The 18,324-nt window shown below is 38.9% G+C and overlaps 1 protein-coding gene across 1 annotated transcript in view; it reads left to right on the forward strand.

Moving 5' to 3' along the window:
• Positions 1–18,324, forward strand: part of ITPR2 (inositol 1,4,5-trisphosphate receptor type 2) — a gene marked incomplete at both ends in the record, with an annotated part of 260,856 nt that overhangs the window by 197,787 nt on the left and 44,745 nt on the right. Inside the window, one exon of the mRNA XM_079549692.1 lies at positions 16,735–16,842. Within this exon, the coding sequence (XP_079405818.1) occupies positions 16,735–16,842 (108 nt within the window). The remainder of the gene's footprint in view (positions 1–16,734; positions 16,843–18,324) is intronic.

Consider the following 18,324-nt stretch of genomic DNA (forward strand, 5'->3'; position numbering starts at 1 on the left):
ATCATTTTAGCAGAGGGGTCACTCCTAAGGGTACATGAGTTAGCTGGAGTATAGAATAAATTCTGCCCCTGTTCATGTGCTGGGGAGGCCCACAAAGCCCCTCCATAGCTGTTCCAAATGCCTCATCTGTTGTGGGTATGTTGGCCACATAAAGCTCATGGCAGCAATTTACTGTTCTCCATCAAACTCTGTAGAATGAAATGGCATGATTTGCTCTGTACACTGTACTATCTTTTCACAAAATTGACTTTTAATCTTCTCACATTTCTGTAACTATGCATGTATCTGTTTACAATAGCTTTGCAGCCATGTCAAGCCCACCATCAAAACAGAGCAATGAAAGAGCAGGCAATTTGGGGCCTTTCCCTCTCCTCTGCTAATGAAAAGCTATGATTCTTGGCACAGGACTGCTGGTCCTTGACCCCAAACTCTTTCTCTTTGTGCCCTTTCACTCACTCTGGGATGGGCAGGATATGAACTTGGTCCCTCCTCAGTAAAGCCATTGTTGCAGGGTTCCTTTTCTGGCTCCGCTCTAAATACCCACTTCTACTTTGCTGTGTCTGAGGTGCTTATTGGCAGCTGGGCCTTCCACTTGGCTTATCCAACCTAATTTACATAGTGTTTCTTTGCTGTACTCCTTACAGTTTCACAGTCCACCTGATGTTTTTTTCCTACAACCAACATGTCTCGTCCATCACTCTCCTGACACTTGCATGTGACTACTTGCTCTACTTACAGCCTTTTGGTGCCTCTGTAATAGCAGAATCAAGACCAAAAGTTCCTCTTTTTACTGTTAGAGCCTTTAAACAGAGACAGTTTATTTTAGGGAGCCCAGACTTTCAGTTTTTGTCGTTGCACTTTTCAGGACTCTGATGGGTTCTGCATTTTGCCACCCCTACATCCTTCCTTGCCCTTCCTGTGGCTGGTTTTACCAGAAGCAGAAGGCATTCTTGTAAATGCTTCACCCGCAGTGCATAGAAACTTTTAAATACATTGCAAGCAAAGCTGAGATTTCTCTTATTAAATCACCCAACTCCTACCTCAAATGCACATGCAGGCACACATATGTGTGTGCATGCACACACACAAAAACATACATCCCAGAGAGCCTGGGACATGATGGTAAGATATTGGCTGTTAAATATGCCTTGTCATGACAGTTACCACTTCACTTCCTCATGTTTCTCTGTCTTCACTTCTTCCCTTTACATTTTCATCCTTGTCCAGCCTGCCATGTGCAGTAGTTGTGCTGCGTCCCCTGCACTGACTTCGGGGCAGTCTGGACACTGCTACTGTCTACTTTTTCTGTTCAGCATATTATGAGCAGAGGGGAGAATGGGGCACCACTGAAAGAAAACAGAACTGAATTATCCATGAGGAACTACCCTGATTTGCACTCATACTCTGCAGCCTGGCTTTGGGGTAGGGACTTATTCCAGATGTAACTCTTCTGCAGCCAGTTGTGGAGGAGACACGAACTGGTGCTTGAGGTTACATCCTTTAAAAATAAACCTATTATTCCTGGATGAAGACAGGTGACAATTATCTTGAAAATCCATGGAGAGGATTCTTTTTTCTGTGTCTTGTTCAAATGTCATGGTCAGAGCAAGGCCTTGAACTTGACAGTGCTAATTTCTTAACGCTAGTGTCTCGGGTGAATACCAGTGGTGTGCTGCAGATAGTTCCATCAGTTCTTTTCAAGCTTCAGTCAAAAAAGATTGGTGTGGTGTTTTTATTACTGTCCTTTTTAAAAGATCCTGTTAAATCATGTTATGCTTTGTTTTGCAAAGATAGTAAGGCCATCCTCAAAGAGACTTCATCTTTATGTGATGTCTCTGTAGAGTTTACAAAAGCTTTTTGACATGGTAGCAGACAATGGTTCAATACTTACACTAATGCCTCTGCAACTGAGAGGTGAATAGGAGAATTAAGTTTTTATATGAAAAAAATATATATTTAATTAAAAAAAAAAAAATTAAAAGGACAAAAAATTTTCTCACTTTTCTGGTGACCGCCTGAGCTTCCTAGCTTTTTGTTATAAAAAAGTGTTCAGTAGCTTGTAAACTAAAAATGCTGTATTAGAGTTAACAGTATTTCTGTGAAGTTTGTGACCCCTTTACGTTTACTATAAAATAAGAAAATGCACTGGTTATAACCACAGGTTTCTATAGTTTGCATGCATGTATTTATATACTTCTGTTAACTGTAAATACTTTGGAGTGCTTCTCTGTGTTTCTCAGCTAGTTGCAAACTCTCTAAATCAAGCACAAAGCCCTAGCAAATGCACTGTGCCTTTCAGAATGAGTTTATTCATGAGGCTCAGACAATATTGTATAAATCTACATAGCTTCTAGTCAGCTTGCAAAGAATGCACTGTCATCTGCTGTAGAGCTATGTAAACATATCCTTGATCTAAAAGGATGTGAGTAGGTAGGAGGTAGGGAAGCAAACTGTAGTACTTCAACAAAATTTTCAATGCCTTGTGACTCCTTCCATCTTGTTCTCAAAGCTTACGCAGAAGTATGGAGGTAGTGACCCAGTGTGGCATCCCTTTTATGAAGCGTGTTCTGAGGCTCTCAGACAAGCAGAATGTTACTTAATTTTAAGCACATACTTTAGTGTCTTGCTGGAGAAGGAACATAGGTCTTGAAATTCCACCTTTGTCCCTTTGTAACCTCCAGGTGAGTAGAAGGAATCTCTATGAGATTAAGCTAAAGTTTTATTTAAATCCCAAGGGAGTACCGAAACTACTTAGATAAATATGATAATTTCCTAATGGCACTGAAACTTAGTGGAAAACCATTTCCACCTACCTGTAAGTGTAGAAGAAGTTAACACTGCTTGATATCAACACAGGTATACAGAATAAACGAACATGAACTCAGTTGAGCCTATATTCTGGTAGACTGGTGTAGTTAGAAGTTCCCTTTCATCAGTAAATTCTTAAAATAAATGTAAAAGAAGCAGTATTTGGCTGTGAATTGTAAGGCTCTTGCTGTATGTACTACTAAGCATACTGTAGCAACTAAAGGTAGTAAGTCATACACCTTTCCTTCGGGGCTAATTTTAAATGAACTGAGCAAAGTAAGTCATTCAGCCAAATAGATTTGTCTGTATAGAGAATGTTAATAGCATATAATAGCATGCTTCTTTATCAAATATTGCAAACTTTATCAAAATAAGTGCCATGTTTACTCATGTAGTATACTGCATATTGGTGTATGGCACACGAGGAATCTTTACTAACTGGGCTTTTTTTAATAGGTGATATTGTTGGTAACAATGGTGACATCTATTTACAGCTCAGGAGTAGGGGTGCACTGCAGGCTATTTTTTTACAAGTTGATATTTTTGACGCTTGAAATCATTTGATAATGAGGCTTGGATACAGTACATTCACACAGGAGAAACTTAAGGCAATTTTTAAAAAGTGTTGCCATCCAAATGTGTAAAATTCCAAAAAGCACAAAGCCTTTGTTTCTGTGGCTTTCTGTTTATCACACCATCTGTATCTTTCACTTCATTTTCTGTGTCAATGTTGTGCCTGAATCCACATAGTTCTTGGGCTCTCCACAGCAAAAGAGAGAAATTACAATAATAATAGTAATTCTGGAAGAATTAGCTTTGCCTTTCACAGATTTTGAAGCAGTTTAAAGCTTTAGTTAATTTTGATTCCCCGTCTCATAGCGTAGGTAGTATTATCCAGTCTCACAGATGAAGACACCAAGCCAGAAGCAGGTGTAGACAGCAAGTCATTAGCCATCATGGGAAGAGAAGACAGCTTGCTTGATCCCCAGTGCCTTGCTTTAACTGCTACACTGGGTTTCCTCTTACGCTCACTTGATCCCAGCTATGTTACTAATGAGGAAAATTGGCATTTAATAGCTAGTATAGTTGACAGTTGAGAAGTGCATAATCACTGAGCACATTAATACTCCACGAGTCTTTTAAAGAGATCTTTGTAAAATAAATTTTTAAAATAAACTTTCCTGTGCTGCTGATATGGATTGTTAAGGCAAGAAGAGTTTTTACAGTATAACATATGTAAGTGTGAGAGGGACTGAGGATACTGGATGGCATCTGTTTTTTTTGTGGGTAGTTATTTTTGGTGTTGTAGCATGGGCAACTGCTGGCTTTCCTTCATTGGGCTGTATTTTAACATTTAGACAGATGACCTTAGACCCTTGTTCCTCCTTTTCTCTTTTGTGTCCGTGTATGTGTGCACATAAAACAGAATATATTTATTAAAATGCATAAGATTAAATGTAAATTCTCATGCACATCCATTTGTCTTGATTGGCATACAATTCAAGTCAGGACAAAAGATTCCTTTGCAAGAACGTGGTTAAAATGATGTGAGCAGATTTTCCATGGTTTAATATTTGGGGAACATGAGAAGTATCAGTGTGAATACGTTCCTCCAGATACGAGATAGGATCACTGCCTGTAGCTTGTCCTTTGGTGTGAGACTCCAAAGCTTTATGAACTGACAGTGTTGTTCCAAGCTGAAAAACAGTATTCTGCATGAAAGAAATCCAGCTGCAGTGAGGGATAAATTTTAGGTGACATTCGACTACTCAAAAAGAAGGAATGATAAAGCGGAAAGAAATTACTTAATAGCGTGCATTTACTAGCACCTCCTATAAGCAAAAAGACAGCAAAGAAACAACAGGAAGGCTGTTCAGGATAGAGAATGGCTGGAAGCAGTTACAACCCCAGCAGTCCATAGTGGGCATTAGATGACGAAAACGATAACATCATTGTTATACCTTGGAAAATATGTGATCATAAGCCAAGTACAAAAGTCTTGCATGAACTGTCTTTCCCCTTTCCCCTGTGTGTTTGCATGTTCATTTGCAACCTGTAACATTTTTCTAAAAGAGGTCTCCCCTTTCTCATTGGAGCTCTGAGTTCCTAGAACACTTCTCTCTGAAAGGTAGTTGGGAAGTAGCTTTCAACTCCAGCAGGGGTCCTCCAGAAGACCTGAGATTGTCTGAGATTGACTGCATTGTTTTGTGAATTTTTAGACCTGCTGACCAACAGTGCTGCTTTTGCCAATCCTGTGGTAGGACACCTTGCTCAAAAATGGGACTTTGGCCCATTAACCCCATAAGGTTCTATCTTCAAAAAGCATTAGGCTCTGCTGACAAAAATTTTACGTTGATTTTGTTCCATGAACATTATGGCTTAATTCATTTGGATTTTTATAAACTTCTCATTATTGGTGAACTCTAAAATAATGGTGTCTTCAGTAAGTGAGATAAGGATTTTGGAAGAAAGACTGAAATGCAAAAAGATCTGAGCTTGTCTGGTGGAAATGGATGTACTGTACCAGTATCACTGGTTATTTTGAGTGAAAATACAGATCCAGCCACGTTTTGTATCACAGTGACCATTTTCAAATTTTGTAGCTGGTATGAATGATCTTTCCAGCAGCAGTTTTCAAGCGTTCTTGGAGATAGTCTTCCCAAGCACCTGATGGCACCTGATGAAAATTACTAAATGTACTTAACTAAACAGGGCTACCTTTTGATGACAGTGAGTGATCAAACCTATCCTTCACGATAAGTCTATCTTTCAGAATAAACAGCTCTGAGTTTGTGCAATAAGGATGCTCACTTTTACAGGACAGGTGAAATTTTTGGAGCTCAAGGATGCTTTTTTTCTTTTTTCTTTTTCTTTTTTTTTAAGCCTTTGCTGAGATTTGCAGCTTTTTTGTTTTCTTTCTGTTGTTGTTTTGTGTCTTTCTTTTAACAACAAAACTCTTACTGATAGCAGTGCCAAAACAAAGGGCTAATGGGGACCAGTCCCAGGAACCCGTGACTGTCAGGGGACTCGTATCCTTGGCTGCCAGACCTGAAACTTCCCATAGAACTTCTATGCTCCACATGTTGTTTTGTAGTTATCATCCTGATGAGACAGGCTATGGCATCAAAATGACACTGGCTAATTAAATGTCAGCAGAATCAGAATCTGTTGCAAGGCTTTTACACTTAGATTGCCAAGATTGAAACAGAAACCAATGACGCACATCACCCTCCTTGCGGCTCATTAGGATGGTATATAACTCTACCTTTAGCCAGCTGCAATATAGAGAGACAATATGGAGGCTGCTGCAGGGGCTTGACACTAATGAGCAACTGAAACATTAAACAAATGTCTGTGGCTGTTGTTAGGTCTCAGGTTAAAACCTTGGCAACTTGTCCTTCATTGTTAGGTCTCAAGCTAAAGCCTTGGCAACTTGTCCTTCTATATTTTCTTTTTCTCCCCTTCTTCTTGGGAGCATTTTCCTCAGAACACTGCCATGACTTTGTCAGAGATCTATGCGGAGACCTCTGTTTCCCACTGGAGTTCTGTTGACTTGGGTTGCAAAGAGCTGCTGGGATTCAGGCTAGAGCTTTTTTACTGCAAGCCGGTCATTAGCTTAATTTCTACAGCTCTAGAGTAATATAAAGTGAAGATTATACGTATACGTGCATTTTAGTATTAATGAGGGATGGCTGTGGTGGCTGTATGTTTCATTAATGCACAGGTGGTCCTAATATTTCTGTTTTGTGGGTTTCTTCTTTTATCTTTAACTTCTGTAATCCTGTGTTCTCGTGCTTTGTGGTTTACAAGATTTTTTTGTCATTGGGAAATATGTTGTATTGGTGTTGAGGCTCAAACGTTAGACCAGAAGGAATATCTTTTATTTGTCAAGTGTCTGCATTGTGAAATCTTCACATTAGTCTGTGGTTTTACTCTGAGAATTGGCTGTGGGAGAATGACATAGTCTTATTTAAGATATTTTCTGCTCTCCAGCTCCACTTACAATCCTGCATTAGTAATAAACATACTATCTTTTTATTACTCTCTGAAACAGCATGGACTGGGGAGAATGAGTTTTATTCTCCTTTGGTTCTTTATCACCAGCAGGACAGTTACTTAGCTTCCAGTTTTAAGGAGTCTTCGTTTAGCTTTATCCTCAGCTGGTCTGTGTGGGAATACCTCCACCGAAGGTAGGCAAATGATGCTCATTTACACTGGTAGAAAACTTAACTTGTTCTCAAACTTTACACCTAGCCTTTGAGCTCCCTGCTTTGCATCTTGTATTCAAAGCCTTCATTAGAGTGATGATATATGGACCAAAAAAAGCATAGCTTGACTTAAAGCTTCTCAGCTGAGTTTGCATACAGGAGAATTATGCTGAAATAAAAATCATTTAATTTGTAAAGAGTAAACTCAATCCAGAAGTCACTGAGAGATGAGAAGTTGGAACCACACAAAATCACTCTTCAAAGTATGCTGCACTTTCAGTTGCCCCCAGCTGCAATGTTTACGTGTTGTCTGCTCAGGAATGTATGTAATACAGCTACTTTCTTTGTTCAGATTGCAGCAAACACCCCTTATTAAGAAAGCTGTCTTACACGAAGTGTTGAATTGTAGTAATCTGTTGTAGGTGAAGGCTTACTCTGGGCACAGAGCTGGGACTTTTCCATTAGAGGTGACCTTCAAATGAACCAAAGTGCTCTTTTTCTAATATATAAAGCACAGCTAAAGCTTTTTGCTGAGAGCTAGGAGGAACTTGCTTTGTTTGTTTGTTTTGAAGGGAAGTGAGGGTAGCCTTGGAAATATCGTGAAAGTGAAGTCTGTTCTTACTTAATATTATCAGAGGAGTTTTAATAGACCTCAGATATCTGCATGGTGAAATCCTACACCTTAATTAAAAACAGAGGGAGATGTCTTCTCTGAGAAAGACATACTTTTTTTACCCCTCTAAATTGTTTGATAGTCACTGACGTAATTATAGGTTAACAAAAATAAAGAGCATTAATCAGAATATCAAGATATGTCTGTTTCTCACAGTTGCTCTGTCTTAATTCTCATCTCCTCTGATGTCATAATTTAATTAGATATCTCAGTCATCATAGAGTTTTCCAGAATAGAGAAGATCTGAATTTGCTACCTTGGTTGCCTTCCTCTTTGTTTCACTTACTTAACACAGCACAGAAGAATAAAAATGAGGTCTACTTTGCACTTTTCCTGGGGCAACTGTAGAGTTACTGAAAAGTGTCCAGAAACAAAATAGTTTCTCTGCTGTGTTATGTATGTGAGTTTCAACATTAGTTTTATGAGTGGTTTGTGGTAGCTTTAGACGAATTTGAACTTCCCGGACTTTTCTTTTTGTGAGTTTGCCTGCAGAGCACAATTTAGTTTCTAGTTGGTTGGGTAGAGCAATGTTTGTGAGCATTTCATGAGGACTAAGATGAATTTTTTTCCTCTTTTTGATCTGCCACCTTGATCTGTGGTTTCCTAAGTACCAGGTGAAACTGTTCTCCTGAGAATAGTAGCCATAATACAGAGTTGGAAAGAGCACTTTGCTATTTTAATTTCTCTTCTCTTTATTCCTATGCCCTAAATTATTTTTAAAGACATTTTTCCCTTCTAATTGAAGGGTTGGGCAAACATTCAACAGCGTGATTGGAAAAAATGGAAAGTCTGTAATTATATGAAGGGAGGCATCTCTCATTCATGGTCCATCTCCATACTTGGCAACTGTCCTGTTTCGTACCCCACAAGGTATGAAGACCTCTGTAAAGATTAGGAAATGCATCTCTTTTGTGAATTAGAGAGCTTGCAGCTTCAGCTGCTTACATGCTACTTTAGTCTGATATGGTTTTGACAATAAATGACAAGGTTGTAGTTTTCTGCGTGTTATGGAAATACCTGTCCAGGAGGGATACTAACCGGGTTGTCTATGAACAGACCTACTGCTTCACTATGGATACAACAAGTATGAGGGCCACATAATGACCATATCTCAAGTGTTTTAATTGTGGAGGCTGACTGAGGACTCACGCCGCTTTACTTTTGAGTTGCCTTGCTGATCGGTAGCTGACTTATCTGAGCTTTTAGAACTGCTTGTACAGTGCCACTCTTCCAAGACGTAAGAGCATGAAACAGCTGGTGGGTGTGCTACAGACTGGGCTGATGAGCTGCATCCAGATCAGGGAATCACAATGTACAAATACACAACAGAACTGTTCTGCCAGTGCGTGAAATGAAGCTTAAGGTGGGAAGACATGAGGAGGGACCTGGAGATGGTGCAAATCTCACGCTTCAAGTCAAAGGCTGATTAGTTTGGTTAGACTCTGGAGAAAAGTTTGAGCCCATTGTGAAAGTATTAAACCATGAGTTACTTTATCCTCTGCACTTGGTGCCAGAGGAAGGAAAGTTGTCTGGCAGTCAAATTCTGTTCCTATGGCTGAAATGAGGAAATATTGTCATTTCTAGGCCTCAAAGACATCTGTCATAAGCAGTTTCTCCTTTTGCTTGTGTGGATAGCTAGCCTTCCTTTCTTTAGAAGCCATGTGTTAGATAGCAGTAGATGAATATTTTGCAAAAAATCACTGTTCTGAGTAAGAAGAGAAGCTGGAAATTGAGTGCTTGAGAGCAAGCAACAAGGATTTTTGAGATTTCTTCAAATGCCGTATCATTCACAGCTCTCTTATCTCAAGTTTATGTATTTATTTTGTATGTGTGTAAAGTGTTGGTGGCTTTCAGAAGTGAGCAGTTCTCTTGCTGTATGGATTTGGGATCCATATCCAACAACTTGCTGCTTTGTTGTTGTTCTAGATCTTTGTCAGACTGAGTTTGTACCATGTTGATGAACGTATTAATGAGGTCTTATTTTGTGTGCAGTGTTGTCAGCCTTTCATACACTTTGCATGTAGCTGAAGTCTTGCTTTTTAATACAAGGTAAAGCCCTATTCTTCTTCCTTTTCCATTCAACTGTCTTGTTATCTTCCCATAATCATGTCTGACACTTCCAATATGTCCATATGTCCTTCCTTTCTGTACTCCTCAAAATTTTGCTTACAGTATTTGCAGGAGACTATCTACAGGTACAGTTCTCTCATCTGTTGGAACACTGAATCATGCACTTCTGTCCACATCTTATGTTCAGAATGGTCAGCGTGCACCAAAAAACAGATGTAACCCATGTATGCATTGAGCCAATTTGGCTACTTTTGACACTGTTGTCTGTAACAGTATGTGTGTATCTTTAAGAGCTGTTGATGTCCTCTCCTCCCCCAGGTAAGTTTTGTTTGGTTTCAACACATTTTGTCAGCAGATCTGAACTTTCCCCACATGCATAGTACTTTCTTCTTTCTTTCTCTCCCTCTTTCTTTCTTTTTTTGTTTTTTTGTTTTTTGTTTTTTTTTTTTTGCAAGTAAGCTTTGCCTTTGAAAGAAATTGAGAAGTTGTAAAGAAGACAAATGGAAGTAAAGCTCGTTGAAATTTTTGCAAGTCATTTTGTCTTCTGTTTGCTTTCATCAAGGATAAAAGAACAGCAAAACCACATTAGAAATAGCAATAAAATTACTGTGGGGGCTGCAAACATAATAATGATGGAGATCACTTAACTGTGATGGTTTCTCTTACGCGATAATGTCAAGGTGTTTTATTTCTTCTTACCCTGTGAGGTAGTTCACTATTATCCACAAATTTTAGTGCATGCCACATGGAGGCCAGTAAGGAGAGGTGATGCCTGAGAAGTTACACAAGGCTGTGGAAGACCCAGCAACAGAATCAGAGTCTGGACCACCTAGGGCCGTATTCATGTACCGCAAGCCATCAGGAGAAGATTAACTTGAAACCCTTTATGGTTGCTCTGTACAGTATAATCTTCTAAATGAAATCAATGAATACTTGATTTGAGAGTCTCCCGTTGCTCCATCCCTGCTGTTCCTAATGTTTGTTAACAGATTGCTTTGTGGTAGAGTGCAAAGGTGCCGCTCTATAAAACTGTAATGACTTCTGGAAAGGAAGTTGCCCTATGTATTGCAGAAAGCACCATTCAATTTTGATTGGAACATGGGGAGTTGAGAAGTTGTTACTACTGTTAGTACAGCCAGCTGAAATAAAAATTTCTGCTCAGCTATAGTTAAAATGACATTTCCTTTTTCTTTGCTTTCTCTCTCTCTCTTCTTGTTTACCACTGGAATATGAGTGTTTTCTTTGCCCTTGGCAGGGAGCTGGAGTGTGGTGAGGCCCTGACACTCAGACGAAGGGCATCTCATTTTCCGTCTCCTGTCCAGTCGTGGGTTTCACCCATTCTGTTTGCTACTCCCTTGACTCTCTCTCTCTGTGTTATTTCTCAGTCCTTGGGAGTTTTCTTGTCAGTTCTCAGGCAGATTTTTTTTCTTTCTGTCTAAGTAGAAAATGCAGTGTTTGGTGGAATGGCTGGGGTTTCCCCCACTGAAGAGGTTTGGCGGTGCCAGGTCTCACAGCCTGACTTTGGGAGCCAAGGGCTTGGGGAAAAGAGGAAGGGACTGCAGCTGTTAATTAGCACAAGTGGTGCACAGCAAGGTGAAACCAGTCTGAACAGATACAATATTCTGCTCCTGCTACAAGTTAGATTCTGTCTATTTTCTCCCTGGTGAAAGAGCGGTGGCTTTTAGGCTTGTGAATTATGCTACAGTATGTCTCATTACTGAATAGGTATGAAGATAATTTACAACAAATCTATCTGATCTCACTCATTGCATATCAGGTCTTTGCAAACAGCTCTTACCTCACTTTCCCCAAGGTCTAGAAGTCATGAACTTCCAGGACTGTCCTCTCTGTGCACTGGCATGCCAGGCAAGACCAACTGGCCCAGCTAGCAAGCTGAAGTTGGAGCATGAGGTGAGGGAAGAGAAGGCATTGTGAAGTGCTGCAGCATGCAAGCCTGACCAGTTCCCTCGCTGCTGTGAACCCCAGAAGTCAGCACTTGCTCCAGCTGCTGCCTTGCCCTTCTAGGCCTGCCTGTGTGCCAGGAGATGGTTGTGCTGCTGCCTTCATGGGTGCGAGGAGAAATTCAAGAGAAATAGTGGCAAGCATAATGTATACAGAAGTGAATTTTTCTTCTCCAGTTTTTAGATTTTTGTAATACTTCTGAAGAGAACTGCTTTAAATATGAAATGCTTCATGGCACAGAAACTATTTGTGTCTTAGTTTGTATTTCTCAGGCAGTTATCCAGAGCTTATAGTAATACTTCTTTGGCCTTTTCTAGAAAGTGAATGTAACACATTTCACACTTTACCAGTAAACTGATTCTTCCACAAAAATAATACCTGTTTACAAGGCACTAAGCTTCACCCATTTAGATCTCTTTGTGCTGTTCTAGTCATAAATATCATCTTTATTCCACACGTTTGGTAGTCTCAAAGTGTTAGAGAGGAAATTGATATAAATGGATCTCACAGATTTCAGCTTGCTGTTTCTAGCTCATATTTATAGGACTCCTGTCCTTTTGGGGGCCCAAAGCAAAGCCTGGTGAAAGTGGCAGGGATTTTGGCAACTCTCTGAGCAGCGTACTAGGTCAGCCTCCATTGCAAACTATGCTACAACATTTGAGTTAGAACCAGGGACTGACCTGTCCACATAAAAATACAGAAGGAGTCTCTGTTTTACAGAGATAATGAAAAATGGAAAGTTACTTTGTCTTTTCCCAGAAATTTTTCTACAGACATATGTATATATATACTTACATATTTTGGCACACCGATCTAGTAGCCAAGTCAATGAAATACTGAGAGTCTGATGGCATGAAAGTTCACGGCTTTAAATCACTTTTTCGTTGAGGAACATTAAAATAACTGCATTTATGTTTCAGGAAATCTGTCAAGTAAAATGCTTGCAAGAAATGCATGTATTGTTGATGGCAAAAAATGTCTGCTGTCTTTTTCCATGCTGCTGATCATGTGTGTAATCCCAAATGACCATCTGATGTGATTTTGTAATCGTTTTGAATGAGGAGTTCAGACTGACTATTGCTTGTAACTCTGTCATTCCTCTCTAGTTTTTCTTTATTAGTGACAGCAGTGTTCTTGATCTGTTCTGAATCTTTTGCATTTTGTTCTGATGTTTATTACACTATTTTCCAAATTTTTGAAGCAAAGGTCTTTCAAGATGAAGAACAATCCTTCCCTGGAAACTGACTGGAAAGCCAAATGATCTTTATTGATATAGATATTGCCTTACACTTCCCCTCTTTGGAAATCACTGCTCCATTATATGTTATTGCTTCCTCTTCCCTAAATGCCTTTGTGAGTAGTAAAGTACAGTGTTGACATTTAAAATATCATCACTGGCATGGTTGATAGATGAGTGAATGACTGAGAGAGTTCCCTCCTCGGAGGTGATTTTTTTCAGGCTCTGCAGATTCAGTCTCTAGCAAAGGTTATGTTTTGTATCAGTTATGCTCACTGCACGTTCTGAGCTTTGCCTTGCAAACTTGCATGGGGCTGTCGTTTTTCCTACAGTCATTATAGTCCATGCCCATCTAGTGTCTTGTCCATCAGCTGCCCCATAAGACTTGTGCAGCACTTCAGGAGCAACACAACCACATCACAGCAGTTAGATGTGAAAAAACAGCAGTCAGAGCTTGCGCGGTTTTCATGTGCCAGTCACAGACTGTCACCTAGAGCGTGCTACCAGCTTGGATAAGCTGTTCATATTTTATGTTACAGCTTGTCACTACATTGCTATTTTCACTGCTGATTCTTTGATCTCAGAAATAGTTCTATACTGGTCAGAAAGTTTGCTGGCACTGTCCGATTTGCCCATGTGTGCCTTTGTGTTTGTTACAAGACAAAGGAAAGATATGAAATCACCCCTTCAGAAAACACTGTAGTTGCCAAATAACATAGCATTTATTAAGCAGTTCTTAAGTGTTACTGTGGGCTTCTGCTTTACGTCTCAGTTTTCAAAGATTGCTATTCACACCATTCTTTCACTGGTGTATATTTGGCAATACAGAAATATTATCAGCACTTATTATTGTGGCAACTTGGAAGAATCCATCGCACATTAGAACTGCAATGCAAGAAGAAAATAGAGAACTACCCTTTGCCCTGAGACTACTCTCTGAAGGTCTAGATAGACTGCAGGAGGTCAGTGGATACAAAGAGATGGGAGGTAAAAGAAATGATGTTATGAGCACTTGTGGTCTAGCACTACTGTTGGCAGATTTAGATAAATTTCACTGGTGCTTGACTGTGAAGACATCGACTCAGGACTCAGGATGTTCCTGTGGTTTTAAAGTACATAGCTATTGTTCACTTAAAACTTGATAGTGAAGTATGCACTGCATCAGCTCCATCTCAGATCACCAGTAGCCTGTTAAGTCGGTGTGCTGTACTGGTCAGTCCCACTACATCACAAGAGAGCTGAGATGATTTTCCCTTCTAGCACATGTGGTAAGGGAGCTTTTGTTACTGACATTTTTCAAGACATGCTTCCACTTCAAGAGTTATAGACAGTTAAAAGCAGATCAAGAATTGGTATCTTAAGATTTTGTATGTCTTATAAGGGGTATTTCCAATTCTTTGTCTACATTCAAATATATTTAGAAAGAAAGAGTTTTGTAGTACTAATGTGAATTTATGAATCTATGTATGTCCCTTTCTCCAAACTGGTAGTCTTTTTAATATGAGAAGAATTATCAATGCATCCTTAATTTATCACTTATTAGAAGGCTCATAATCTAAATGGTTCACATTAGAGAAAAGGGATCAACGTGCAAGCAAAGTTCCTCTGTGTTGCAGTATATGAAAAATAAAATAAAGGAATATATATGCTTTTATTTATGCTAATTCTTCACTCCAAGCATGGTGTGACTGCATTCTGTCTAGTCTGTTCTTTTTTTTTTTTGTATCTCAGGAGTTACAGCCAAAGTAAATGGCATTTGGAGATGGACAATTAAAATAATTGAGTAACAGAGAATCTTCAGTTTGAGAAAGGATGTAAAAGATAGAGATTTTTTTAATTTAAGGAAGGCACAAGTAAGACAGAGCATGACGTTAGTGTACAGAATGATGAATGATACAGAGAATGTGAATGGGTGCTCTTGCTTGCCCTTTCTTCGGTACAGAAGAAGAGGGACATTCAGTAAAGCTGAAAAGCAAAAGTAGTAGCACTATTTAAAGGCAGTTTTTAAGCAATCATTACCTTGTTTTCACAAGCACATCTTGTTTCTTCATTATGCTGGTGAGGGGAATGCAAGATATCTATGGAAAATTAATTCAGGTTATCCTTCTAAACAGTTTTTGTGGACGTATTGCAAAGACTAGTTCAGAATATATGTCTGATTCCTTTTAGCCTTTATAATAAGTGGAAGATGTGTGAGACAAAGTATAGGTAGTGAGACTACCTATATATTTACCAGATAAAGCAAGAAGTAGGTATCCAAAATGGACATCTATTTGTGATGGAAAGAACACTGCTCTACAGTTGTCCTCCCTATGATTTTTACATGTGTCCCTGAAGTATCTGCTTGTGAGCCTTTTTAAAAGACTGATATTCTGTCACTTTGGCTGTGCTTCACTGGAAGGTTCAAGCAGATTTCTGTCCATGAATAATTAGTAGGAAATGCATTTATACTTCCAGAACATTCTTTTCAGGTATTCTCTTTTATATGTATATATTTTATTTAATATTTATCTTTAATTAATAAGTTTATGTCAAAATTCAGAAGAAAATGTATTTTTATTAAATAGTTTTATTAAATAGAATGAATTGTGTATGTACCTCACTCGAACCATTCTTGGGTAAAAAGAGGATGGTGAGACTTGCAAATGGCTTTCATATGAGACTTGCATATGAGTGTGATCATATTTTGGTTAAATTATTATGATATCTATTTAGCTACATTGTTACTTTTAGACTTGATCTCTGACACGCTTTTTGTAGGTTTGTAATTACTTTTTAATTCCTCAGCATACTGCTTTATTTCACTTTCTGCAATTCTTAGCCACATGTGGTGTTCATCAGTCTAATCCCTTGTTCCTTGTTCCTGTCATTTCCACTATGTCTAGTCTGTTGTACTAATGTTTGTGTTATGCTTATGACCTAGATGATGGCTGTAAGCCTTTTATTTGCATGTCTCAGTTTCCTCCACCTTAAAATGGGAAAATTTGTAATCTTGGTGAAACGCCTCAGAGTTGCTATGTGAAATCCACTCTCCTATGTAGAGAAAACTGCATGTTTAGTACATTTCCTTATGCCTCCTGATTAAGTCTTTGTTTCTCACTGACCTAAGAGACATCATGAATGCTGATACTGTCAGTATTAAATTTTGTGCAATTTTGAATATTATAAATATTTGCAAGATTGGATGTATTTTAGGAATCATCTATGTATCAGTTTTGTAAAAGTTTTTATGAGGAGTTGCATATTTATGTGTGTATGTGTGTGCTAAGTATATAAATTGCACACTAAGAATATATCTGCCTGCTAGTGAGGTCCAGTTGTCTCTGAAATAATTACCTGTGTTATGGCAGTCCTGTAATGCCATGCCAGAACATGGTGAAGAATAGCTTAGCCACGTGAAATAATAGAAAAAAATTAATTGTGTGTGTAATTACCTATTTTGAAGTATGCAGATGTTATTTCTAAACTTAAGTCAGAAAAAATATTCAATCTAGTTTTTTTATTATTTGTCAGACACCCTCCAAAATTTATCTAAGCTGCTGTCAAAGCTGCCATCCATAAATCTCAGCCAAAGACTTGCTGCTAAGTTTTTAATTCTATATTATTTCATTGTTTTCAAGTGATTACATTTTTTGTTGTTATCTGTGGATAGAGCCCCACTGGGTTGAGCATATAAGTATATGGGAATGGAGGGAGGAGGATTTGTATTAGTTTAGTGGAGATGATAAAGCTGAAAACATAGCAGGACATAAATCAGATTTTTATTCTTTTTCTAGTTGGCTCGTCACAATAAAACATTGCAACAGATGCTGAAGCCAGGGTCAGATCCAGATGAAGGAGATGAAGCCTTGAGCTATTACGCCAATCATACAGCACAGATAGAGGTAAGAATTGCTGTCTAGAAGATTGAGTATGAGACAAGTTTGCATATTGTACAGGGCATGTCAACTCTCTTTAGACTTCTGAAAAGCAAAGCTTAATCAAATATATAGATTATTTATGAGAAGAAGAAAGTTAAGTGCTGTTCTTTTGGCTATGGGAGAAGAAGGAATGTAGCTATTTTATATAGGTACAGTATGTATTAAAAGTAACTCCAAGTAATCATTTTACAAAAGCTTTCTTTTGTGTTATCGAACATGTTTTGTTAGGGGAATAATGAGTGTAGATAGTAACTGTGTCGTGAAGTCAAGAGTAGTCTTGTATGATACATCACTCAAATAAAGAATCTTGAGTTCTAAACCAGTGATGCTAACTGATCAAATTAAAAGTTTGGCTGCAGTACAAAGAGGTTTTGAAGCGATGTTGACATTCAGTATGGCTTTTGTTTAAAAGAGCATGGCTCTGTCTGATGCAAGGGCCTTGAGCCCATAGCTGCCACTGAGGTAGGCTACTGTTGACATCCTTATCTGTGCTAGCCACCAATCTTTTTGCTGCTCACACCATAGAATCACAGAATCACCAAAGCTGGAAAAGATCTCTAAGATCATCTAGTCCAACCATCCACTTACCACCAATATTGCCCACTAAACCATGTTCTGGAGTCTTACATCTACACGTTTCTTGAACACCTCCAGGGATGGTGACACAGTACGTAGCAACATGGCTGGCTCTGTGGCTGTGGCGATTGTTTAGAGGGCAGCCAAGTGCACCTTTTAACATATTTTAATGTTTTGGAGGCTCTTAAGTTATTTAGCAAGTATTGGGTGACTAAGTTTTCTGGGTAGGCTGCAGATGTGGGCATCAAAAGAAGCACTGTGATCTGCTTCTATGTGACAAATGGATTCTTACAAGAGTGATTTCTAAGATCTCTTCAAACATCAAGACCACTGTAACTGACAAAGCCTATTTTTCTGGCAAAGGCTCTGTTCTGTGAGCTTCTGCTATCTGGCATACTTTTTAACTGTGGAGCACCATAGGAAGCCTACCTCTTCATTTGAGTCCCAGACCAAACTGAAGATGTGCTGCCAGGGTCTTTCACTTGCCACGCAGTCCCAGTGCACAACCACTGGCCTGAGAAATAACTGCTTACCTAGGATACTTCAAAGTAGCCTGTTCAGTTTCACATGATGCACTTGCCCTTGGGCAGACGAATAATTATCCTTCATTTCAATGCAAATATGCTTGAATATGTTATACTTAAAAATGGCTTAGGATGAGTTTGATTTTTAGTATGCTCATCTAATAAATATGAATTATAAGAGAGAAAAGAAGGTCCTGATATGCAGGACTGTGATTGGAAAACTGAAACTCAGCCCAGAATTGCTCCTAAATCAAATGGATTGTTCTTTAGATGAAAGCACTCCTTGACCTGTTAGACATTTCGGATACAGCTCCCTGATGTTGGGATATCTCATTTGTTTGATTTG

This window comes from Tetrao urogallus (assembly GCF_951394365.1).
Source record: "Tetrao urogallus genome assembly, chromosome: 1".
Classification (NCBI taxonomy): domain Eukaryota; kingdom Metazoa; phylum Chordata; class Aves; order Galliformes; family Phasianidae; genus Tetrao; species Tetrao urogallus.